The 27,515-nt window shown below is 37.5% G+C and overlaps 1 protein-coding gene across 6 annotated transcripts in view; it reads left to right on the top strand.

Annotated features, from left to right (window-relative positions):
- The window catches only part of PPFIA2 (PTPRF interacting protein alpha 2), a 347,812-nt gene that overhangs the window by 241,940 nt on the left and 78,357 nt on the right, over positions 1 to 27,515 (top strand). For all 6 annotated transcript variants that reach the window (XM_064450229.1, XM_064450234.1, XM_064450219.1 and 3 more), the window contains one exon: positions 21,206 to 21,322. In XM_064450229.1, the coding sequence (XP_064306299.1) occupies positions 21,206 to 21,322 (117 nt within the window). The remainder of the gene's footprint in view (positions 1 to 21,205; positions 21,323 to 27,515) is intronic.

The following is a 27,515-nucleotide window of genomic DNA, read 5'->3' as shown; positions in this document are numbered from 1 at the left end:
TCACCTTCACTACTGATTATTGTTAAGCCAGTCACGACAAACTTTTAGTCTTTCACGTCTTTTCTTTTTTCTAACTCTTTGGTTCAAATAATTAAAGAAAACTAACTTTGAGATCTGTGACAAATATGCCATCCTGGTACACCGCATAAATCCTTGTACGCTGCATGAATCCCAGCATGCTCACCTCATCGTAACTCCATGCTTGGGAGTTAAATACTGAGTGCATACCCTCACCCCAGCTCCATGCCTGGTTTTTTAATGAAAGAGAGGCTGGGGCTGCAGGCATCCAGCCTCCATGAGGTCCTGAGTCTAAGTAACTGTAGGACACAGTACTCAGGGCTCACTACACAACGCAACTAGTCTGCAATTACTCAGGATGTATGGAGAGTTTCTGCTTTCTAGATCTCATGAGGTTGAGTTACTAGCATTATTTTGGGGTCTGTACAATATTTTATATACATCAGTAAATAGGGATCGTGGAGCATGCCTGACATTTCTGCACAACAACGAACAAATGTATCGATACATGACACAGAGCCATGAAACTGAAGAACGTGTCTCAGGAAGTGATAAACTGATCTTCTGATATCTCCTCTATTCCAGAGAATTACAGAATAGCAAAGTTCAAACTTTCTAGCACAGGTTTTGTGGATTTCTTATTTACCACATATTCCTCAACCAAAGTAGAAAAAAGGGAGAAAGAGGTGATGGGGTGACAACCAAAGAAATACAAGCTGAGAGGAGAACACAGGGGTGGCAGGAACCAGATGTGTGGCTCAGAATATTTGACAATAGTTTACCTACACACCTGAAAACTCCAGGAGATTAATGAAACTGGAAGGTTATTTGTATATGGTTAGTTTAGGGATTGTTCGTAGTCAGCATGAGATTAGACATCAGGATAATTTCAGATTGTATTTAACTTCATATATTTGGCAGCCTGTTTAGGGAGCATACAAATCAATGTAATACAACTCTCACTAGCCCTGGTTTAATAAGGTTATGTTAGCAAATGCCTTACTTTAAACACACCAACCTGCTAAAGTAAAGGACATAGCGTGTATTTAAAGTCATGCTTAGCTGATTTGCATTGTAGAGCCTACTATTACTTGTACAACGGATATCAGTGGAAATGTTAATGTCTAATGTTTAATTTGCTCACAGTATGCACACAGTGCCTTTCATGAGACTTCGGAAAGAATACATCACTTCTTGTTGATCTGTTATTTTGGGATTCATAAAGTTTGAAAGTTATGCCATTTTATCCTGCATCAGAGGTATAAATTCATGTTTAAGAGCTTAGTTGGCTATCTTTCTCTCTATCTGCTTCAGGATTATTTGATACTTGTCAAGTGAGTTTTCATATGGATCAAGATAATTTCACTGCAAGAATCAGTCTTGTTGATTCTTTATCATTAACAATCTTCTTGTGCATCCATCTTGATGAAAATGCAAAACACATACCCATTATCCTTTGCTTTTAATCTGCTGGATCAATATATTGTTTTATCATTTGTTTAATGTGCTTATTCAGAATGATTACACAATTTTGTGTATATTTGTTAAATATTACGTGATTTATTAGGAACATCTATATCCACTAACTCTCAAACCAGATTTTAAATAGTATAACAAAACATAGTGTTATGTTTTATGCCTATTACTCTCCATAATTGATTTTTTAATGTATGAATAGGCCTTACATGCTGCATTTGAATAAGATTTAAATTAATGACATGAGCCAATAAATAAAATCAACTTTAAGCTTCAATGTGTTCATATTTATTAACCAATATTCCCATTAACATGTGAACCAAAACACTTATCATTTGTATTTTCCTGTTAGATCACCTCAACCCAACAGTGCACATGCAGCTCTAATATTCTGCAAATTCACAAGGTAGTTAACTAGCAAGACAATAAAAAGGAATGTCTGTGAGCAGTGTCAGCAATAATGTGAATCAAGAGTAATTTGCCACTCACAGGTCTGTATTGGCCCTCCATTGTCAAGACAGAGAGCAAGGTCCACAAGCGTGACAAATCAATTCCACATTTTTTACTGATAGACTACAAAGAAAATTATTGCCATTTTGCTACTGCTCTGCTAATGCTGATAAAACAGCTCAGTGATAAAATATTTGTAAGAAAAATAGGAGCATAGACTGTGCCGGCAATATGCAAAGGATAGATGTATCTTGGTAAATGTTCACCTAAGTAGTCATATCAGGAGATTTTCAAAATCAGTGTATTTTTATTTTACTGCAAACAAGTGCCCATCATATGTCTATAATAGAAAAAAATATAGAAATAATTTTACTTGGGATACAAAAATATAAAAGATATTTTTAGTTTGAAGGAGCAAAATTAGATACTCGTACTTTTTTGGGATCTTTATTGGACAATAAAAGCACTAGAAAATATTAAATAATCTTCATTAATATTAATAGGGACTGCCAATGTATAGGTGGAATTATTGCGAGATGAGTGTGGAGTTGTAGAGATGAGTGTTAGATTGTTTTCTGCAGTTAGGCTGTAATAAAAACATTATTTTAGAAGTTCAGTTTATGAAGAATGTTCTTGATCATTAACAAATATATAAAAATTGTATCAGTGAGGACCATATCCTTGATTTTCACTGGAGAAATCTGTGGAAAAAAATTACCTCCAGTAAGGGTGTAATTGAAAAGTATTGAAATCTTGACTGAAGTTAAATCGGTACATTTGGTTTATACTTGAAATATAGACTTTAATTCACTCTACTGTGCTTTGATTTCAACAGACTGGCAGTTAGATTTAAGTTGGGATTTCTTCAGTTTGTGCATGCAGATCAGGGCTTTGATATTCTTTAATTGTAGTTCTGGGATAAGGTTAATTTCCTTTCTGGTTTTTTACTCATATCCTATCTGTCTTTTTTATTTTCATGTTTTGTACAATCAGTAGCACAGATGTTGATTTTAATACAGATACACTGTATAGGAAAATCTAATAAAACTACATATGCAGAATAGTGGGGTTTTCATAACAGGTGTGTCCAGTCAAAATAAATCTAAACAATCACCAAGTCTCTAGATGACAATATGCAGACAAAAAATACAAAGAACCATTTGGGGAGACTGTTTGTACTCAGAGAGAAACATATTAATATAATCAGTATTACATTATTAATGTAATATATGAATGTAATGGATTTGCAATGCAAATAGCTAAATACTTTATTTTAACCTGAGTAGGATTTTTCAAACTGAATTGTATACCTTAAGCATTGGTAGTTATCAGTTAAATGCTAATGTACTAACAGCAACCACATAAAGTCCTAGAGGCACGTTATTTTATTTATAATCAATGTCCTGGAAACTAAAAATATGTTTGTATGTCTAAACACGTATATTCATATGTAATTATATCACAGGGTGTATATATAGGTAAATAAGATATCTGTGTATATATTATCACAGAATCGTAGAATGTCCTGAGTTGGAAGGGACCCTTAAGAATCATCAAGTCCAACTCCTGTCCCTGCACAGGACAACCCCAAAATTCACACTATGTCTCTGAGGGTATTGTCCAAGTGCTCCTTGAATAGTGTCAGGCTTGGTGCCATGATGCCTCCACGGGGAGCCTGTTCCAGGGCTCCACCACCCTCTCTGGGAAGAACCTACCCCTAATACCCAACCTAAACCTCCCCTGGCCCATCTTCCTGCCATTCCCTCGGGTCCTAGCATTGGTCACCAGAGAGAAAAGATCAGCGCCTGCACCTCCTCCTCCCCTTGTGAAGAAGCTGTAGACTGTGATGAGGTCTCCCCTCAGTCTCCTCTTCTCCAGACTGAACAAACCAAGTGACTTTAGCCAATCCTCATACGGCTTCCCCTCTCACCCTTCACCAACTTCGTGGCCCTCCTCTGGACACTCTCTAGTAGTTTTGTATCCTTAATGCACTGTGGTGCCCAGAACTGCACCCAGCACTCGAGGTGAGGCCACACCAGTGCAGAGCAGAGCGGGACAGTCACCTCCCTCGACTGGCTGCAACACAGTGCTTGATGCACCTGAGGACACAGTGGGCCCTCTTGGCTGCCAGGGCACACTGTTGGCTCATGTTCAACTTGCCATCAACAAGAACCCCCAAATCCCTCTCCGTGGGGCTGCTCTCCAGCCTCTCGTTCCCCAGTCTGTATGTACATCCAGGGTTGCCATGACCCAGGTGTATAATCCGACACTTAGTCTTGTTAAACTTCATGCAGTTGGTGACTGCCCAGCTCTCCAGTCTGTCCAGATCTCTCTGCAGGGCCTCTCTGCCCTCAGAAGTGTCAACAGCTCCTCCCAATTTCATGTCATCAGCAAACTATAGTATTCCTTCCGGTCCCACATCCAAGTCATGCACAAAGAGATTAGAGAGTACTGACCCCAAGATGGATGCCTGTGGAACCCCACTAGTGACTGGCCGCCAGCCCAGTGTAACCCCATTTGCTATGACCCTTTGAGCCTGACCCATCAGCCAGCTGCTCACCCACTGCATTATGTGTTTATCCAGCTGTACACTGGACATTTTGTCCAGGGGGATACTGTGAAAGACAGTATCGAGAGCTTTACTGAAATCCAAAAAGATGACATCGACTGGCTTCCCTTGGTCAACTAGGTGCACGACCTTGTCATAGAACGAAATCAGATTTGTTAGGCAGGACTTTCCCCTCATGAACCCGTGCTGGCTGGGACCAATGACTGCATTGTCTTTCAGGTGTTTTTCAATAACTCCCAGAATAATCTTCTCCACGGTTTTGCCCAGCACAGAAGTGAGACTGGCAGGCCTGTAGTTACCGGGGTCATCCCTGTTGCTCTTCTTGAAGATTGGGACAACGTTTGCCAGCTTCCAGTCAACTGGGACCTCTCCAGATTCCCAAGAGCATTGAAAAATGATTGAGAGAGGTCTCGCTATGACATCAGCTAGCTCTTTAAGTACCCTTGGATGAATCCCACCAGGCCCCGTCTACTTATAGGGATCTAGCTGAGGCAGCAAGTCTTGCACAAGTTCAGGTCTTATTAGGCGTTCATCATTCCCACAGTCATGGTTCCCTAGGGGTTCTCTGGGGGTCCCTGAGCCCACCATCGGTGTTGAAGACTGAGGTAAAGAAATCATTAAATGTCTCTGCCTTATCTATGTCCCTGCTTGTGAGGTGACCATTCTCATCAAGCAATGGGCCAATGCTAATTCTGGGCTGTCTTTTGCTATTAATGTATTTTAAAAAGCCCTTCTTATTGTCCTTCATAATACTGGCCAGCTTCAACTCTAACTGAGCTTTGACCACACATATTTCCTCCCTGCAGTGGTGAACAGCATCCCTATAGTCCTCCCATGTCACCTGACCTTGCTTCCACTGGCTATACACTTGCTTTTTTCTCCTTATTTCTAGAAGAATATCCCTGGTTCAGCCAAGCCGACCTTTTGCCTTGCCAGCTTGACTTCCTACACTTTGGGATTGCCGGCTTCTGTGCTTTTAGGAGGTGGTACTTAAAAAGCGACCAGCACTGATGGACCGTATTACCTTCAAAAGCTTTTTCCTGGGGGACTTTACTAAGCAGTTCCCTGAGCAACCTGAAGTCTGCTCTCCTCATGTCCAGAGATGAGGTCTTGCTGACAGCTTTCCTTCTGTCAACACAGATTTTAAACTTGACTGTTTCATGGTCACTGTGGCCAAGGCAGCCCCCAATTTCCGCTTCATTCACAAGGCCCTTTCTGTTAATAAGCAGCAAGTCAAGGAAGGCACCCTTCCTGGTAGGTTCCCTTAGTATCTGTACCAAGAAGTTGTCATCCAGATGGTTTAGGAACCTTCTGGACCTGTTTGTCCCAGCCATGTGGTATTCCCCATTGACATCTGGCAAGTTGAAGTTCCCCATAAGGACAAGGGCGGATGACTTAGAGGCACCCCGCAGTTCCTTAAAGGATGACTCATTGATGTCATCCTCCTGGCTGGGTGGCCGATAGTAGATTCCCACAACAACATCTGCTTTATTTGTCTGTCCCTTAATGCTTACCCTGAGGCTCTCAGCTGTGCCATCGCCAACTGCAAGCTCCATGCGTTCCAGCTCCTCCGCTACATACAATGCCACCACCACCCTCGCCTCGCCTGCTCTGCCTATCCCTCCTAAAGAGCTTGTAACGATTCATCGTGGCACACCAGTCACAGGACTCATCCACCAGGTTTCACTTATGTCATGTATTTCATATATATATATACACACACACTATGTGTATATATATGTATTTCAAGAACTCATATATTGTTGAAAACAATGAAGGTCATAATGTTTCTGTCAAATTCATCCTCATCTGTTGCCATCTGGAAATCAGTCCCTGTACTACCAATGAACTCTAGGGCTTTTGTATCCTGGTTTGGGCACATTACTAGTGTCTTCGTGAGGGTAATAACGAAAGAATAATAATTTTGCTACTGTTTTGTTGAGCTTGGTTAGGGAAAAAAAAGGCAAGAAAAATTAGTCAGCAGGTGCCAAATACACACTATAATGCAACCATGTAATTGATATTTGCTATTATTTTTCCATTGTGCTACTCTCTGTAAAAGACAGTTATTTCACTGTATCGTATTTCATACATTTTTTGTGACAAATTAAAAGTAGCACATTTTTGTTTACTTAGATAAGGGTTTTTGAAGAAAATGTACCGAAATGTACCTGGTAATCTTCTGAGAAAAATCTTGACAGATATTCTTTTTCATAATAGCGACTGCACAATTGCTTTAAATGGCTCCTATTCTGTTTAAAAAGTGTTGCCAGTACACCCTAGAAATAAATGGTGCATGCTCGAGACTACATGCAATAGCACAAGACAGTTATTTACACAGTAACACTTAATTTGTTTCAAAATTCATAATAAAGTGAAGGAGACTTATTACCATATTACCAGCCTAAAATGTTAGTGTATTATTACATCTAAAGTATAAAAATGACTACTGATTCAGGCAATTAATGTTCAGAAGGAGTCAGGGCTCAGTGGCAGGATAAACGGATGGCAAGCGGTGCCCTGCTGCAGACAGCTGAGTGCCACAGCTGTGGGCTACCCCTGGACCACAGCACCCTTGGCACGAACAGAAGTGACCTATATAGGCACGCCAATAAAGCACTGATAGCCCAGACCTGGCAATAGTTATCATGATAGTTATCATGAGCTCTGGCACGAACAGTGAAAGATCACACGTGTGGTTAGTATTTTCATCTTTTCCACTTAAAATTATGAACATGCCACAGATTCAGAGCATCTCCAGTTGTCTTTGCATGTTGTCATTCATTATTTACACTTCAGTGACATGAAAGCAGAGCCTGAAAGTGCTAGCCACGATAAAAGCAGGGTCACAGAAAGCGGTGCCTATGTCAAGATTATAAGAATAAATTAATTGAGACATACCAGAAGCTGAAGGAGCAAGATGTTTTAGCTTTCTTTGACAAAACTTGAAGCATAGAAGGTAAAGACTTACTTAAACCATAAAAAAAACTGTAACCAAGGGCTGGGACTCAGTGTACTACCTCATCGTTCTGCCACAATGTAAAGACCCTCTGACTTTTAAAGTCAACTGTTACAACATTCCTCTGAGCAGCTTAAAAAATGTTGCTGGAAATCTGAATGTATGATCTCTTATAAAGCTCACTAGCAAATGCTGGATTTCTAGTAATGACAAGGTGACACTTTTTGGCCATTAAGGAGTAAAAATGTAGAGATTCTATTGCAATTTCTGCTTATTTAAACTTCATGTAGCACAAATATACAAGATTTACTTTCATTAGGCCTATACTGCCTAACTTTCAAGGGTTATAAAGACTCTCTCATGAGGATGATTTCACCTTAATGAGTATTACTCCATAGCAATGAAAGCTAAACAGCAATGTTAATAAAAGGTCAACAATCTCAAAAAGGAAGGAAGAGAATTTATGATGTAAAAATGTTGAAAATATGTATTACTCATAACTCCTACAGGTTTTTTTCTTTCAGTAAAGTAGTATTTTTCTTGACATGTCAGGACATGTTTTAAAGGGTTCAATTGTATGAAGTTTCTGGAAAGCTCACCACCTAAATAGCAATAAAATACACTGGAATCCAGGCAAATATAAAATAAACCTAGCTGAGGTTGTCACTCAGACATGAGCACTTAGTTTTAAAGTGAATTTTCAGAGTGTTACAAAAGCCCTACTTGCAAATTTGTCTGATTCTTTTGTTTTAAGTAGTTGAATGGGAGGGAAGACGAAGTGCTAAGTTAAAAAAATAAAAACTTCTATGTTTTTTTTTCTTCCCCAAAGTGAGCCCAAGGTACATTGTCAGTGTTGATGGTTTCATTCCGCACCTTCCAAAGTTATTTTTGCAATCTGAAAAGGCATTTTTCTTTTCTTTTGTTCTCTCAAAGTGTGGCTAATGTTGATTACAATGCTGTACGATCCATAGTTATTTTAACTCCTACCTGTTGTGAAAATAAAGTTCTAAGTCCGTATTTGTGCTTTTAAATATAACTTGTTGCAAAGCTCAGAGCTTGCATTGCTGAAAGGAAAAACTACAGAATTTCAGTGGTAAAGCCATCTTCAGGGAGATTCAGTTTTATCTGTTGTTTTAAAAGACTCTATATTGTTTTATGAGAAGTTTGATTTCTGAAGTCAGAATGTGCAGTTATGATAGCCTGAAAAGCATCTTGCATTCACTCTCTCAAATGCTATATATATAACCAGTTATCGGTCCTACATGGTCCATTTGATCATGATACTGAAACATATTGAGATTTTAGCTACCACTCTGGGAGGAAAGATCTCCCCCACTGCAAGACAACACCTCACTTTTCCATGTGTTTTTACTAATTTCATTGTGTACATGGATAGGTCCAAAATTCTGTATTTCCCTGCCTGTAGGGGGGGTGGGGGGGTGGAAATCCGTTTCTTGCCTTAATCCCTTCCTTATCCCATCTACAAAATTCAGACACTTTGGTAGATGAGAAGGAATTTCCCTGTCTGCTGGGAAGAAAAAATATCTCTTTCTTGCCTTAATCCCTTCTTTATCCCATCTGTAAAAGTCAGACACTTCAATAGATGAGAATGAATTTCTATTATTAGACAAGTTTGTGAATCTTACACTTCCATCTGCTGTTGTCTAGTAAAGAATGGTGAGAAGGTGGTTGAGCCACACACACCAACTCTCCCCCTGGGTTTTCAGGAACATTTTGGTGGTTTTATTACTGGACTGTCTCACTAGAACATTTCATCACTGTTGTTCAAAGATGAGGCAAGCTCCCTACTTCGGCTCTTCCTTTGATCAATATAGAAAAATAAGCCGGTCAGAATTTGTGTCTCAATCCCATCGATTGCTGAAAATAATTAGAATATTGCTGATCTTTATGACAGGCTAAGAAAGTCGTCAGTAGTGGATGACTAAATAGAGCTGGTTTGGTCATGTTGATTAGTATATAACGTTTTTTTCAGAACAGGAAATCTTATGAGAGTTTAAATAGCAGGTGTCAGGATATCTGCCAAAACTACCTAAGCCAGTACACGGCTTCACATATTGAAATACAAATAGGTCTTGTTGCAGTGCAAACAAGCTGCTAATCCTGAGATCCTTTGCAGTGCTCCAAGTGTGCCTCTTCATGGCAGCTGGCCCTCGGTTGGTACCTCTGCTTCTCACTATGAGAACTTGCGATCCAACCGGTGACCTGTGGGGTCCTGTGGTTGCATCCACTTCTGTGCTGTTTCCTGGAAGACCCTGTAGCCTGCCATGTGCAAGGCTTCCTCTGGGGTCCTGCAAACAGTGACAGCATGATGTACCTTAGAAGTGGTTTCTTTCATGCAAAATATGATTTATTGTGCCAAAAGGTGCCGTGTAATGATTTTGCCTTTCCTGCCTGGTTTCTTGTCTCATTCCAGAACACGTAATACGACATAAACAAATACACACGGCAATAGTGATATGTATGAATGTAGGGATTTCCCCCAGATCTTCAGGATATACATTTTAGGTGTGTTTGAAAATAAGACTGTTCAAGTGGTATATGTTTAAAGCCTAGAAATGGCTAATCTTCTTGCCAGAATAAAATAAAAATCTTAATAATGTATCTACTTTCAGGAAAAATTTAATTGCTCATTCAAAAAACTTGCCCCAATACTGTAAGAAAGAATTCCACTGAGATCTTTTCATATTAGTTTGACTACTAAATGATCGTGTTATGGCACCTATATAGAGTTCTTGTTCATTATTTCCCAAGTGGTCTGTCATGCAAACTTTTCAGTGATTTATTCAGTGATGCGAATATGTGTAAAAACATATGCAGGTAGGTGTATACTATGCGATGCTGGAATTGCAATAATTTGGCAGTCATGAGGCTGAAAGTGATTACAAACCAGTGGGACAAGAAGGAGCATAAGCTGGAAAGTGGGGGATGGAAAAACTTTCAGACACCACTGTGTCTGAATGTACAAACTCTGGTTTGTAAATTGCATTAACTTTGCAGGCTGGAGGAATCTGCTAAGAAATTTCAAATCCCCAGTAGATTTTTCTCTGTACCTGTATAATGTCCCCTGCCCCTGCAACAGAGAAAGCATTTCTGCACCTTGGGAACCACAGTTCCTAGTTTTGCATCCTATATGCAACTGTGTTGAAGTGGAAACTTGTGAACAGCAAATCCTGGGCATTTAGTCATGCTGCTTTTGATATTTTGCTGATAAACTCAGACTGAGAGGATGCAGGCACAAATGTTAAAGTACTGCAGATAAATCTGTCACACCTCAACTGACACAGTCATTAAAATTGCAGTAAAAGCTGACACTATCCAGTGGGATTCTAATTAAATATTGAAAATCTTTTTTTGAACAGGATTAGTAAAAGATTCCTATTTAGTCATGGAGAAATACAATTAAAATTAATATTTTGACATATCTGAGGTTTTTATCTAAGTCCTGTTCTTACAGTTGACAGCAGGTTTCCAGGTCACCCCACTGAATGAGATGCACCCTTCCTAAAACTGCCCTCAGGAGCACATAAAATCTCACATAATTATCTTAGTTTGGTTAAAATGCCCTTCCCCTCATGAAAAAAAAAATCTCCTTTTATAATACCTGTTTTTTACCCTGATTCAAAAAAGGATCAATTTGTTTTTCCTGAAAAGGTTTTGCAAGTGAGCAAACCATGCTGTGTCTTTCCTCCACCAAAGAGTGAAAGAAGTATAGTGTATTGTTTATACAAGATCTTGGTAATACAAAATGCCGATTACCATTATAATTCCTTTCAAAAGTTACATATAATATGTCAATAAAATTTGTGTGCATTTCTGACCCTATAACTAAAATAAAATATTAATAATGACATATTTATTGTACAACTGAAACAATTTCAATCACCCTATTTAAATATCTCTGAACTCTCTAACTTCTGAAAGGCTGCTTTAAGGTTAAAACAAATTAGAAATGTAAGTGGAAAAGGCTATATTTATGTTGATTAATGAGGATTTACATTTCCATTGAAGCAGAAAGAAATCACCTCAGTCTCAAAGCATCCTTTATTCCCCAAGCTACACTTAATATTTACTGTATAAAATGATAGACATTGATTAAAGCTTAACACAAACTATCCCTGCCAAAATTAAAGCAAAGTCAGAGGTGGACCAGGAGTCTGAATTATGTCCTCAGTAGGCTGAAATCTGGTATTTAATACCATTTAAATAAAGACTGTTATGATAGAATAACGTAGGAGGACATCCAAGTAGGCAGTTTCACTGCTCTCTGAAAGACTTACTTACATAAGAGCTGGATGGGAAACTAACACAATACAGTCACAAGAAGTTTGGTATAGCATGCTATCCATGTAAAAAGAAACCCCTTCTTGATAAGAAGCTGTTAAACAAAAAGCTGCCTAGATCTGCCAGCTGTAGCTATGTAAAACATGGTTATTAGTGAGTCAAATTGCCTAGGACAGACTTGTTTCAATGTTGGAAGATCAAAGAAACAAGTTCAGTGGTTTAAGGTAGACCACATTTACACAAAACAGCTTTCCAAAAGCTTCAAATAATTGCCTTCCTATAATGACTTACATTTATTAAGTGATCCAGGTTTGTACTCTTTTTAGGGGACTGTCTAACATTATATATGTGTGTTTAGAGCCTCTGTTAACAAACAAAAGCATTGTATTTAACTTATTCTAAAACTTTTTAAATTAACAATAAATTAAATAAATTTGAAGTAGAAAAATTGAAATAATTAAGTAAAAAAAATTCCTACTGTTTTAAACATTACAAAGAATCCTACAAAAAGAAACCTCTGTTAATGTTTGGCCTTATATATTTTTGAATTAAATCAAATATCTTTATTTCTCTGCATACTGTAATCATTTATGCAACGGAAAACAAAATTAAATCAAGATGATTACAGTAATTACATTTAAATCCTTTACTGGCAGATGCTTTTAAATAGAATTTAAATAGCAAAAACATTAAAGAAAGAGAAAACAGAAAAATCTATTGTGCAAGTATTTTAAAAATTAGAATAGGATTTTATTTAGAGGCAATACACTTTTGAAAACACATAACTAATTTTTTTTTTCTGTACCATCCTGTGTACAGAGCTCTGTACTCTATACATACTGTGAGAACAGGCGTATGGATCCATAAGGTAACTGGAACAGGTTTCCCCTCCGTGTCTGAGAAGGGGGTGGGACCAGGTTAGTGTGCAATACCATATCACAGGCATGCATTTTACTTCATAACTTGAGTTATTTCTGGAATTTCTTCAGTCCTCTGATGGTATGTATTTGCTTAAATTTAGCCATCATAATGGGAGCCTCTAGTTTAAGATAATAGTCTGTTTCCCCTCAGTCAGGAGAAGAGATATGCATGTCATTCATCACACCTATTTCAGAAGTAGAAGACTCGCTGGTGATGTTATTCTCCCCAATGTTTATAGAAGGAATCAGATAACCCCTTTAGTCTACGTGTTCAACGTTTTGGCTGTTTAGTTACCCTGCTCTGTGGCAGCTAGATAAGTTCAAGGTTTTCAGCTCAGTTATTGTAATTCTGCCTTAAGTCACTGTGTGACACAGGGTGCCAAAGGTTGAAACTCAGCATTTTTGCTCTAAATGCTGGGGTCAGATATGGAGAACTCACTTTTTACTGAACAGCAGGACTGGGAACAAGGCCCCAGGAGCCAAGATTTCAAGCAAAGGAAATTGTTATGTTTAGGAAAAGTACCCAGAATACTATCCTTGTAATTTACAGTAAATGATATACATTGATAGTAACAACAGCTTCTCCCTGAGGATATCAGAACACTTACAGGGAAAGCCTAGTGGCGAGGGCGTTATTTTGTCTGGTCCCTAACTAGTCAACATTCTCTGATTCACTCCAAATCTTACCAGGTAACACCACCAGCGGTCATGTCAGACTTCTAAACCCTAAGCTCCCCTGAGCTTTCAACTACAATGTCATTTTTCCTGTCTGAAGTTATCATTCTTCCTTTCCGGAGTTGTCAGCCCTACTTATGGACCAAATATCGACGTGATTCATTACAAAAAAAGAATGCATTTAGTTCCTTTTCACCAACCTGGAGGGACTTCAACTTAATAATTGAACTGGGAAATATTTTCATACATATTTATATCTTATATCTAAACCATACCTGACAAGTTTCTTGGTGTTTTGTAGGTTATGTGCTGCTTTCTTATTGGATTTAAAGTCATTTGATCAAGAAAATAAATTAATCCAGCCTTGTACTTACATGTCTGGTTGCAAAGTAGCAGTCTTCTTCCATTCAGCACACAGAGAAAAAAAACAAAACACAGGGCAGAAAGCAGCCAAAACATCACACGTTTATTTGAACAAAACCATAAGGAGTTATAGAATGCTGGTGCTTTGAGGGAAAGTCTGGCGATGAGCCAGTTACTCCTCCTAGGAAATCTAACAACAGCTTTTCCATAGGTGCTTGAGATATGTTTATCAGGAGTAAAGAGATAGGACTGAAGTTCTGTACACGTAAGACAGAATTTTGAATGACATTAGACTGAACAGAACAAGTGTGTAATAAAAAAATGGATCTATATTAGGCAACGGTTAATAAAACAAGTGTAATAGATTAGTAGTTCCTTTTCATTGCTGTTACAGGTAAATATATTATGTATTCATAATAAAGTTAATTATCTGAAGCCTGAAACTATAATGAAGTAACGAGTGGTCAATCAAACAATTGGAAGTACAGAACTGATTAAGTTTTAGCAGCAGAGATACCCAGTCATTTTATATGTTTAGAAATGGATTCTGACCTCCCACCACTCAAATAATTTAAAATTAATTATTATTTTGTAAAATGCCACAAGTAAACATGTGGTTGGAAATACTTTTTCCTGCTTCATTTTATGTCTTGTGAGACACTTGGCACCATTAATAAATCCATTGCATCTTCATGATGAGTTTTTGTGTTCCAGTTTATTTTTATTTTGTCCAATGAGCCTAGTTCAAATGTTGCCATTTTTGTGTGCTGATTATTCCTCTCCTTTTTGGTTATCCTTCACAGTTTGGTAGTTGTTGCAATTACAGTGTGAATCTTTTATTTCTTTCATTTGTGTGACTTAGTGACCTACTATGGATAGTGATCTGTATGAATGTATGAATGTATAAATGGCTGTTTCTCTTGCGAAACAGATATAATTTCTGCTATTGCTTATTGACTAATAGTCTTGTGTAATCTTTATTCATTATGAAACTATTCTCTTATTACATTGCCCTTTTTCATCAGCGTGGGTGATGGGAATGGTTCTATAACATCAGGTACTTCTTCAGATCAGTTCTGGCTTATGTATTGATAACTTGTTCTATCGTGTGTTTTAATATTTGAAATTAGTATTCCCTTAACACCTGAATTCAGACTACTATTTTCAAGTGTACAGGAATGAGGTGTAGATTTGGTCATTTATGGAAAACCAGTTGTAATTTTGAATCTGAATTCTTGAATCCTACCTTCATAAAAAATATATGATTCAGTGATGTCTGTGAAAGGTTCCTCGCCCAGAGGGTGGTGGAGCCCTGGAACAGGCTCCCCAGGGAGGCAGTCACGGCGCCAAGCCTCACAATATCCAAGAAGCATTTGGACAATGCCCTCAGAGATATGGTGTGAATTTTGGGACTCTCCTGTGCAGGGACAGGAGTTGGACTCGATGATCCTTGCAGGTTCCTTCCAACTCAGGGTATTCTATTATTCTAATGTACAGAAATTCTACTAAGAAGATTTTGGAGGCAATTTATATTGGTCATATAGTAGGGATGTTTACTAAAACTGTAATTCATAAAGCTGGGCTTTAGGGAAGTTGAAGATATTTCAGAGTTGAGACAAAAATCTAGAATTATGTAAGGTTATGTTCAGAATGATTATGGCAGAGTAGGGCTTTAGAAACTGTGCTCCTTGTTTTTATTTACCTTTGAAATACAGATACTAGAATCTAAATAGATGGAAGTCCTTAAAAGTTTCAGTGTTAGAGAATTATCTCTTGTCAGTCACAAAAACTAACTACAAAAGTGAGAAAAATGTCAAAGACCATGTCTGTAAGAAGAGAACAAGCTAAAGGAGCATTTCTTTAGGTTATAAGGTAATCTTATGGGCTTAAGCCATAAAAATTAGTAAGCCCCAACTAGAAAACTACTACTCTACATTTTAATCTTCTTAAATTCACAACCATTATTTCATTTTTCTCAATCATAAAACAACTTTTCAGTTCAGCTGACTGAGCTTGGCAAAGTTAGGGAGCCAAATTTAGACTTGCAACAGGAAGCTATCTTTAGACTTAATTATGGAAAGACTCACATCTCTGCAATGTTACACTCACTTCAGATTAGAGTCACGTTGAAACATGTTGCTGTGGTCCAGGTCAAATCTTGACATGTGTGCTAAATAGGAAAATAATGTCTGTAATGGCAATTTAGAAAAGGAATCTAATTATTTGAGGTCCACAATCAGAAGCTGATAAGAAAAAATATGTAATATATTTCATCATATTTTAGCAGGTGTTGTTTGGACTTCAATGTTTAGGTTGATTGTCCAGTTTTGCGTACAACAATGGTATTTATGCACATTTATTTTCTATTAATCTTTTAAATTTTTAAATTTTGCTGTGTTTTTAAAAGATACGATTCCATCTTTAGTGTTACCCTTTTTTTTTTCAAAAGAGAACTTAGCATGAAAACCATTAAGACGGCAATCAAGAATTATTACCTCAGAGGGCTAAATAGTATGTAGGTACTTGGAAAGCTGTCTGAAGACATGTTTTGTGGTAGATATGTTAAGTTGGCTATCATAAACGTAAAAGCATCGATATAAGAAATATGTATTTCTCAAAAGTAATATTAGTAAGTTTTACCTATATTGAACAATCAGTTTCTTACCTAGATCTGTGCTATTATCACTGTCTGCTGTTGTAATGATCATTAGAATTTTAAGAAGATTCAGAGTCTACCTAGGAAAAAAAATTAAAGTCACCTATGTCTTCACCTTCACTTATTTCATCATCATCATCCATTCAGGCATGTTTTGCCTACCTGTGAAGAAAGTTGCAGAAATTGTTCAGTGATTAAGTTAGCACATTTGCAAATAATTTGCACATTATTGAAAGTTCAAGTTAAATAAAACATAAACATTAATGTGATAGCAATTAAAAACCTTTTGCTTCAACAAGCCGCAAAGTAAAAATACATGTTTGTACGACACAGGAGAGCTTCCGTGCTTCCTTAGGAGCATTAATTCTGCCTTAATTTATTCATTAAACCAAAAAGAGCTAATAAGTATGAAAGCAAGTTAGCTGTGTGGTTCTTCACAACTTATATCTGCTATCTGATGACTGCCCTACAGCTGAAGCTTTTAAGACATGTCAGACATCAAACTTCACATTGTTCCTGTATATAGTTACTCTGCATTCATTACAGTAATAAAACCATTGAAAGAATAAGCTTTAACAATGATGCATTTTTGGCAAAGAAATTGTTCCCAAACATTCAAAAATCAAGTGAACGGCCCAAAATTCACTTGATCCCTATGAGGAAGAAGTCAAGCAAAGCAGCCAGGAGATGAGCATGGATGAGCAAAGACCTTCTAGAAAAACTCAAATGGAAGAAGGAGGTATGTGGAAAAAGGGACTGGCCACTTGGGAGGGTTATAGGAGATGCAATTAGGAAGGCCAAGTCCCACTTGGAATTAAATCTGGCAAGGGATGTCAAGGATAACAAGAAGGGCTTCTTCAAATACATCAGTAGTAAAAGAAAGGCTGGGGAAACTTTGGGCCCACTGCTGAACAAGGTGGGTCCCCTGGTGACACAGGACACACAGAAGGCAGAGTTACTGAATGCCTTCTTTGCTTCAGTCTTTACTGCTAAGGCTGGCCTTCAGGCACCTCAGCCCCCAGAGGAGAGAGACAAAATCTGGAGAAAGGAGGACTTCCCCTTGGTTGAGGAGGATTGGGTTAGAGATCACCTAGGCAAAATAGATCCTCACAAATCCATGGACCTCAATTGGATGCACCCAAGAGTGCTGAGGGAGCTGGCAGATGCTGTCGCTAAGCCATTCTTCATCATCTTTGAAACATCATGAAGGACAGGAGAGCTGCCTGAGGACTGGAGGGTAGCCAGTGTCACTCTAGTCTTCAAAAAGGGCAAAAAGGAGGACCAGGGAAACTATAGGCCAGTCACCCTCACCTTCATCCCCAGGAATGTGATGGATCAGCTCATCCTGGAGGTCACCTCCAGGTATGTAAAGGAAAAGAAGCTTATCAGAAGTAGTCAACATGGATTCACTAAGGGGTGATCGTGCTTGACCAAACTGATAGCCTTCTATGATGGCGTGACTGGCTGGGTAGATGAAGGGAGAGCAGTGGATGTTGTTTACCTCAACTTCAGCAAGGCTTTTGACACTGTCTCCCATAACATACTCATAGACAACTAAGGAAGTGTGGGTTAAATGAGAGGACAGTGAGGTGGATTGAGAACTGGCTGAACAGCAGAGCTCAGAGCATCATGATCAAGAGGGCAGAGTCTGGATGGAGGCCTGTAATTAGTGGTGTTCCCCAGGGGTCTGTGCTGGGTCCAGTCCTGTTCAACATATTCAACCATGACCTGGACAAAGGGACAGAGTGTAACCTCAGCAAGTTTGCTGATGATGCAAAATTGGGAGGAGAGTGATACACCAGAAAGCCTTCTGCTGCCGTTCAGTGAGACCTAGACAGGCTGAAGAGCTGGGCCGAGGGAAACCTCATGAAATTCAACAAGAGCAAGTGTAAGGTCCTGCATCTGTGGAGGAACAACCCCAGGCACCAGTACATGTTGGGGGCTGACCTGCTGGAAAGCAGCTTTGTTGAGAAGGACTTGGGAGTGTTGTTGGACATCAAGGTGACCCTGAGCCAGCACTGTGCCCTTGTGGCCAAGAGGGCCAAGGGTATCCTGGGATGCATTAAAAGGAGTGTGGCCAGCAGATTGAGAGAGGTTATCCTCCCCCTCTACTCTGTCCTAGTGAGGCCACATCTGGAATACTGTATCTGGTTCTGGGCCCTCCAGTTCAAGAAAGGCAGGGAACTACTGGAGAGAGTTCAGCGGAGAGCTACTAATATGATCAGGGGACTGGTGCATCTCTCTTATGAGGGAAGGCTGGGATATCTGGGTTTGTTCAGCCTGGAGAAGAGAAGACCAAAGGGGGATCTTATAAATGCTTATAAATATCTAAAGGGTGGGTGTCAAATGGATGGGGCCAGACTCTTTTCAGAGGTGCCCAGTGACAGGACAAGGGGCAATGGGCACAAGTTGGAACACAGGAAGTTCCAGCTAACCATGAGGAAAAACTTCTTCCCTGTGAGGGTGACAGAGCAGTGGAACAGGCTGCCCACAGAGGATGTGGAGTCTCCTTCCCTGGAGACATTCAAAACCCGCCTGGACACGGTCCTGTGCCCCCTGCTCTCGGTGTGCCTGCTCAAGCAGGGGGGTTGGACAAGATGATCTCCAGAGGTCCCTTCCAACCCCTGCCATTCTGTGATTCTGTGAAAATAATGATATACAATATTGTATTCTTTCATTTGTCTTTCATTTTGAAGGGACAATTTAATTTAATTTTGTTAGTTAATTAGCTAGTTAGTTAGTTAGAAAGTGATGATCTTAGGATATCTAAACACTAGCAGAGGCTAAGAAAAAATAAACTATTGTGGAATATACGATGAAATGATAAAATTTTGCTCTTGTGTTTATACAATATTCTTATTGAGCTAAAGCACAATTAAGGATTTGTATTAGGCAGAGGTGATAATTCAAAATGAAGGCATAGTGAAGTCTGCATTTTCATGGATTAATGAAAGGTTATCATATGAAAATCCATATCTGCTTTTGGCTGCTAGTTAACATATCCTGTAATTTTATATTTGTTTCACGTTGCATAATTATTCTCCATAAATTGTAATTTTATAATATATACATTGAAATATCTCCTTTAATTTACCTGAAAGTCACTTTTAGCACTAATTGATGGCTAATTATGCTTGGTGAGAACCATAATTTCTTTAGTTTAGATTTGAGAACTGTTTGAACTGTTAAGAAAAAGGAATGAGTGAAACTAGTCAGAAAAAAAGTTATTAAATTGCTGATTACTGTGTATAAAGGGAATCTATGCTAATGAGATTATAAAGACCTTTTTCTGTTAAAACAGACCTAATTCTTTTATTTAAGCAAAATGTTTTAAAGCTCAATGTTTTTGTACAACTCCAAAAGACACAGATTGTCTCGGACAGATTTAATTCCTGCTTTTTTGTATTTTTCTATAATTGCTTTGATGAAATGTTGCCCTCAAGTCTCAGTCTTGGCCCTGAAATCAGTGGGAGTCACACAAGTTTTACAAGGGCTGTAACTTGGAATTTAGTGAGCAGTGAATCAGCCTGACTCATATCACAACAGTTCTGAAGATTTGTATTGAGGAAGAATTGCTTGAAGTGGTGTGTCCCTGAGATCTCAAATGTTGGTCAGAGCTGATTCAAATGGTCTTTACAATCAGAATAAGTTAAAAAATGCATTTGAAAAAAAATTTTTTTCAAACGAAATTGTTCAGATCAAAATATAGTTTTAATGACAATTAAAATTAAACTAAATTAAATTAAATTAAATTAAATGTCCCACAAAATCTTGGCTGCTGTGTACACTTACTACATAGTACTGCCTCCTACCCCATGCTTTTGTATTCCAGGATAGGACACTGGTTTAGGGTGTTTCTGACTCAGGATTTTTGCAGATACAATACAGCAATAGAAGCCTTTAAGTGTATACCAGCTTTCTGAAAATGGCATCTACACATCCTACCAGTGTTCAACTGTGTTTAATACACAATATTATGCATTCAGTAAATCATTTATTATATGTGCTCATGAAAGCAGAATGGTACAGGGAGATCTAGCTGTGCAATTTATCAAAATAAATGTTTTTTATTAGCCAGGTCTTCCAACTTATCATAGTATACCATGTAAAAATTTTTTAGGGCCTGAATCTTTCCATCCTGTGTATTATCTGAGAGTACGCTACAAAGTCAGAGAGAAAGCAGCTTATTTTCCAGTAGCTGCATGGGGCTTTAGTAACACTACCAGTAAATAAATACAATAATACCTACTTGCATATGCGTTAAAACAGCCAATGAATACCACAGTAGAGTACTTTTACGTACATGTTTTTCTTAACAAAAAAACACTTAAAACGTATGTTGCAGTTACTAACAGATGGGAAGTTGACAGAAAGCTAGCACTTCATTTTATATCACTTGGTTTTGATTCACAGCCTTTTGGCACTGTTTTCTTATAACACCAGTTTAGCACCCGTTGTGTTCGATATGGAAGAACTAGTCTTGGTCTTGCAGTGTTGCAAAATCAATGCCTAAACAGCTCTCTCATCTTTCAAGCTCAGAAAAAAAAATTTATCCTAGTACAAAGTCAGGACAGAAGATAAAGCAAGACAGTGTTGACTCTCCAGTCATTTATAGGTTCGTTTGTATCCTTAATGGCCTTTAGTCATTATTAATATATATGTTTGTTTTTTAAACCTCTATGCCTGTATAGACATAGTTTTCAAATGCTATAAATGGCCAATATAGGATCAAAATGTTAATAGATTTAACAAATTGTCTGCTCAGTAGTTTCTGGGTTTCTTATGTATATTGACCACTTATTTTCTTTATTTTGCAGATTGTAGCTTTGCGTGAACAAAATGCACACATTCAAAGGAAAATGGCAGCTGGTGAAGGGCCTGCTGAATCAGAGCATATTGAAGGAATGGAGCCAGGGCAAAAGGTTCACGAAAAGGTATAAAATGTTACTTTTCCTTGGATCACACAATCAATGTGAGAAATAATCAGGTGTAAGATTTTTGCAATATGAATATTTTCTGGGACTTCCCTTTCGAATGTTGTCTGCCTACTGAAACTAGTATCAAAAATGAGCTTGTTTAAATGAAAAGGAAATGCAGATGGGTAGGCGCTTGCTCTTTGATAGGGTATTGAGTTAGACCCACAGCTTATGAAAAACTTTTCTTGGAATTTTTTTGCATAATGCTACAGTTAAGGATGCTATATCCTGCTGAGTTATCCTCTGTGTATCACATACAGAAGAGCCAGGTATTGTGATACGTACATGTGAAAGGGTTTATATGCAAAAACTGGTGCCAAAATAGTCCATAAGGGGAGGACAGAGACCTAAAACCTGGAAAAAGTAATTTTCCTCTGTGCTACCTATGGAAACTCTTCTAATTCATGTCCATCTTAATACAGAGAAAAGTGACAAACATTTTACTTAGCACTCTTTCAATATAAAACAGGTATGTAGAATTTAGGCTAAGTATTTGCCACTTAATGCTGAAAAAGAAAAAAAGGTAGAGAATACCCGATTTAGAACCAAGGTTTTCTTCTAAGTCTTCATTTTCCAGATTGATAAAAACCAAGTTGTATATATCGTCCTCTCTTGCTTTACAGTTATTAAAGTGCAAGCATAACATAACATTTGGCAGACAGCTGAAATGAGTTGAGCTGCTGCTTGGATCTCTAAATGGGCATTTTTGTCTAATGGCATGTGATGAACAGTGGCATAAATCATACTTATAAAAAATAATACTCGTCATTATTTATTTTATAGGCAATCCAATTTACAAGGATGCACTTGCACTGCAAGCATTATTTTTACATGTTTTGTGGTTTATGTGTGTGTTTTTCTTTGAGTTATCTATGTGGTTGAGAAACATGCAGTAAATAAATACTGTTCAGCTATTTTCCTCTTCCTTGCAAAATCTTACTCTTTGACACATCTGTGAAATTTTGTTAGGACAGTGACATCCCACTCTTGTGCTTTTAAATACAACCACTCTGCTTAGCTAAAAATCTCTAGTTTTCCACTTTCTTTGCAAGACATGTCTTCTGCTTTGAGCCATTGGGCTCATTACTTATAAGCAGAACTAAGTGGAAATAAGAATACCTATCCTTTAAGAGTTCTGCATATTTAAACATTAATGAAAGAGGAATGAAATCCAAAGTAGCACACTGTTATAATTTTATATTAAATGTTTCTAGAATATTATGTCCAGAAAACTTCTATGCTTCATAATCAAAACAATTTCAGTTGGTCTTGGTAAGCTGAATTAAAGCCTTGTGCTTACCAATTTTTGCTCCTTATAGAAATGAATAAGTCCTTCATAAGCTTCATAGTTCAGAAAGAAAGATACATTGTGGAGATGAAGGTGTGGCTGTGCAGGTGGTGTTGGTGTTGCCAAGTGATCTTTGGTTTTCCCAGCTCAGGAGCTGATGGGCAAAAATAGACTATATCATGTAAAATCACGAGTGTCTTTGACCAGTGGATTTCTACTTTAATGAGAAAGATTAAAAAAAGGAAGCCCACAGATGCATTTGACCACAACGCATAGGTTGGATATATATGATTTTTCATAAAATTTTGTAAATGTAGGTGGTTGATGGAGCAATGTAGGAATAGGTTGTTATCATCTGGTAGAATAATAAGCAGGAAAAACTTGCAATCCATTCAGATAACATTCTACTATAAATCACAAAGGGGGAAGATGAAATGGATTAAGTGAAGATGAAATGGATTAAGTGTCTATGAGCAAGAAGCAGAATTATTCAGAAGGTAGGACCTACACTGAAGATAACTTAGTTTGATGTGATTGCCAGTGCAATAGGTAGGATCCTAACCCCAGTAGGAATACACTTCATCACTTGGTATGGAAAGAGCTCTCTGATAAAACCTGATAGTTATTTTTTAGGAATTCCTACAAGGTATGAGAATGCTGGAATGAACAAACATAGCACCTATACAATACAGGAAACAGGCTTGTAATAATTCTGCAGCAATGGATCTGGGGATTAATCGGGATGATAAAAATATCATGAATCAATGGTATAAAGACAAGTGCCATGATGGGATAACTAAACAGAACTAGAACCTGCAGGACATGTGACGTATTCCTGGACCTTCCTCGGCACTGGTAAGGCTTCAGCTGAAGTCTTGTACCTAGCTTTGGGTCCCTCACTTGAAGAGAGATGTGGACTGTCTTGAGAAGAATTCAGATGATAACAATAAAAACAATCATAAATCTGGAGAACATAACCTGTGAGAAGACTTTTCAAAATGTAGGCTGAAAGCCTAGAGAAAAAAAGACTAACAGACACAGAATTTTAATCTTCAAATATATAAAATGTAGCTTCAGATATAAAGGGAATCAGTCAAGCAGTCTCAAGAACTGGAAGATTTTAAGGATTTTTAGGGGAAATGACCTATATTTGAGGCAGGATATAGTGCCCAGAGGGTGGTGAGCTAGGTGGCTAGCTCTGTGATTCTGTATTACAGGGCAGCCAGAGCACCATTTAAAATTCTACATTCACAAGCACTGCCCTCTGACTGAAGCACAAAGGCTTCCAAGAGTAATATATTAATTCCCAGTAGAAGTGGTAGTACATTCAGTAATTGCTTCAGAACTCTGACTGACTACAAAAGCAGTTTAATGAGATGATAAAGCAAGTAGTATGTCCTTCTCATTGACAACTACATGGCCAATTCCCATGTATGAAGGCTAAGGGGAATTTTAAAATAGAGAAAGCAGACAAAAATATTGCCATGATAAAACAAAGACAAGTACTAAATATGAGAAACAATTAATGAGTATGTAGAGTAATTCAAGAATATGCAAAACCCCAGTCATGGCCGTTTTGCCATGTATCAGTATCGATCATGTTATTTATTTAAATCTATTTTAAAAAGTTTCAAAGGAAAAACAAAATAAAGAAATTATGGAACTGAGAAGTATAGCACTTCTCAGTTCCAAACTGTGAGATCCTTTAGAGAAAATCTATCAGAACAAATATTTGGCATTATTCCTATGCAAGGGTTTTTTCAGAGTTCTATTTTGTTATTTGTAGAACTGTATCAGAAATGTTTTTCTCAGTCCAATAGTCTTATTATTTATATTGTGAACAAAATATACAGAGGGAGAGACAGAGTGAGATTTTACGTTTTCTACATTACTAGTATAAAAACCACATGTATTTTTATGGAACTTCATCACCCGCTAGTTTGTTTTTCAGACAAATTACTATAAAAAGGCTGATATTTTTGTTTGGAAAAAAAAAATTGTGCATTCCAGAGACCAACATCAGATTATTTGCCCATCTAACTCATAATCCATTGTGCTGTTTCCTGTGTAATTTTAAATCAGTATGATTTATTCTGTTTTTATCAAAAAGTAATGTAAAAGTCCCTGTAAGTCTATAAAGTAATGATTTACTTGAGGAATCCAATGCCTCTACTTTTATTTGCCATTTTGAACTAGTAATAATTCTCATCTATATCCAATCAATGGTCATGGTTGGATGGGAGGAAGGAAATATTTTTCCACAATGTTTGAAGGATAATTTGTCAAGATGCCCCAAATATAAGATTTTTCCTTACTAAAATAGTAGTTAGTACATTTAAAGATAAATTGGGATGCCTGAACCTGTGGCTAAATCTCATGCACTGTCTACCATGTGTAACTGGAGCAAGAAATAGGAATGAGTCTCAGATGCTGATAGGAGGCACAGTGTGCTCTCCTTGCTTGCTACAAACTGTGTCCCTTTAAAGTGGTGCTTGCTGGACCCCCAAAAATAAGATACTGAGAATAAGTATTTTGTTTTCAAATAAAGTCATTATTTCATGCTGATATTTATTTCAGCCTCCATTAGAGCCATGCAAATTGAATTATTCAATAAAATTGAATGTTTTCAGAAATGCTCATATGCAGATTGGAAGGATTGAAGTTGCTTTGGAAAACATTTAATCTTCTGATGTCCGTATACCATAAATGTTCACCATAATAGTATCTCCTTCACTTATAATGATCTCTTTCCTTGACGGTTCAAAATTCATTGCCTATTTCTGGCTCATATTGGAGAATGTTCCACAGTAAGTTCCATGCCACATCTTTTAATTCAAACATATAATAAATCATTGCTATACTTCTTCTGAAGTTAATGGAGTTTTGTCAGAAGTGAATAGGCCTCGGGAACGACTGTTTTTATCCTCAAAGGTGCCTTGTACGAATAGGAGGATTCCTGCTTGACAAAGCACTTCAGCATGAATTTCTGTTACACTGAAGACATGAAAACTAAACATTCAAGTGCAGTGTAAGTCAGGGTGTTTCTCCTTGGAAGCACATTGTTTCTGTTTTTAAGCTTTATTGCTGATATTTGTAGCTGCAGCTTGTAAACACTAGTAAAATACAAGCGTATTTACCCCTATTTGGTGCCTTTATTTTTTGAAATATTTCTTTTGTCACTATGATACCTATAACCTGCTAATAAGGGAACACTTCCTTATTCCAAGATACATAACTGTACCATTAAAAGTCATTAACTAGCTTTATGGTTTTACCAACTTATTACAACAAGTATACCACACTGGTTCTACTGTAAGGGCAGTATTACCAGCATAGTTGTTCCTTTCCCTACAGAATAATAAACTAGAATATTTTAGGCATGTGGAAACAAATACATATGCCAGGACAGGTAAAATGGTCAGAGAGTCCTGGTGCAACAAAGACCTTTTTCTCCTAAATGAAGAATGGTACATTTTATGAGGAACTCAGAGCTGTATATAATTACTTTTTACATGAATTAAATAACTGGGGGTATTTTGCCTTAAAATATACCTCAAGCAGTTCACATTCAGCTTATTTAAGACTCACATTTTTCTTCTTACTCATAACACTAACATAGCCCAATAATTAAATCAAATGCCAGTAATTTATAAACACTAAAATCTGTTAAAACATTGACAGTAGTTATAGACATCGTATCCTGTAGGAGTAAAAGGAGTTTTGCCAAAGCAAGCACGGTGGACTAAAATGTTCAGAGTGCAGATCAAATAGAATAAAAATTAAATAATATATAAAAGTAAAAAGTCTCTTTCAGAGCAGTGATTCATCAGAATCTGTTCCGTTTTTGGACTTGACTATTTTTGGATTTTCTGATCACATTTTATGGTCAGTAGAAAACTGCAGAAGAAAAATTTCCATTTCAGTTTTTACTTATTAGTTTATATCACACATGCTCCTTTGTTTTGAATGAAGAGATTAAAAAAATCTTCCCTTTTAACTGGCAGCATAGTGGAATGGCAGAGAATGGAGTGAAGGCAGGACACATGTAGCCCTCATCAAAAGCACCAGTTTGAAAGAGGACTCAGTAAGGATTGAACAGCACCCGTCGAAGGGGTGTTTGTAACTTAGAAAAAGTTTGCTCTAAAGACTTCTTGTTTTGCTGTTTACTGAGTGCAGTCAGAATGCACATTGTATAAAAAATAGTGAGAGACATGATCCTTGCCCCAAAGCATTCACATTCTGAATTAGAGAAATAATACACTTCAGACACAAAATACGTTTGATAACCAGATGATGGGTTTGTTTCCAAGCAGTGAAGTTATCTTTCTGGGTTTCTAATTATCCCTTTCTGGGTTAATGATGATAAAGCTAATTAAAGAAGCATGTGCTGAGGGAGACGTAATGAAGATTGATGGTTTGACACACCTGAGGAGGTGAGGAGTATTTGGAGTGAAAGGAAATATGGATAAAAGCTGCAGCTGAGATTAGAAGTCTTCATGAGCAAAGGAGTAAGTTTGGGAGTGTGTGCAATGTTTTCTCTAAATGAGGCTAGGCAAATATTTTGTAAGTACTGTTATTCTTAACAGTTGAGTATGTCTACATGACTACAAATACTTAGTGCTCAACACTATAGCATAGGGATTTTATTAATGAAAATTTGCTTTAATTATGCATTATTTATATAATAAATCAACAGACTTCTCATTCCAATCTTTAGTTTTTCAAGAAATCAAGTCTTTGACTGTTTCAGCTTTTTATCTGTTTCATATAAATTAATGACTTTCAGTTATAAAAACTTCTTTTCCTTTTCACCTAATAGAAACCCCTATACACTTCCACACATCAGGCCTGTTAAAACACTGC

Source organism: Phalacrocorax carbo, chromosome 1 (assembly GCF_963921805.1).
Source record: "Phalacrocorax carbo chromosome 1, bPhaCar2.1, whole genome shotgun sequence".
NCBI lineage: Eukaryota > Metazoa > Chordata > Aves > Suliformes > Phalacrocoracidae > Phalacrocorax > Phalacrocorax carbo.
This window is presented reverse-complemented; position numbering and strand designations above follow the sequence as displayed.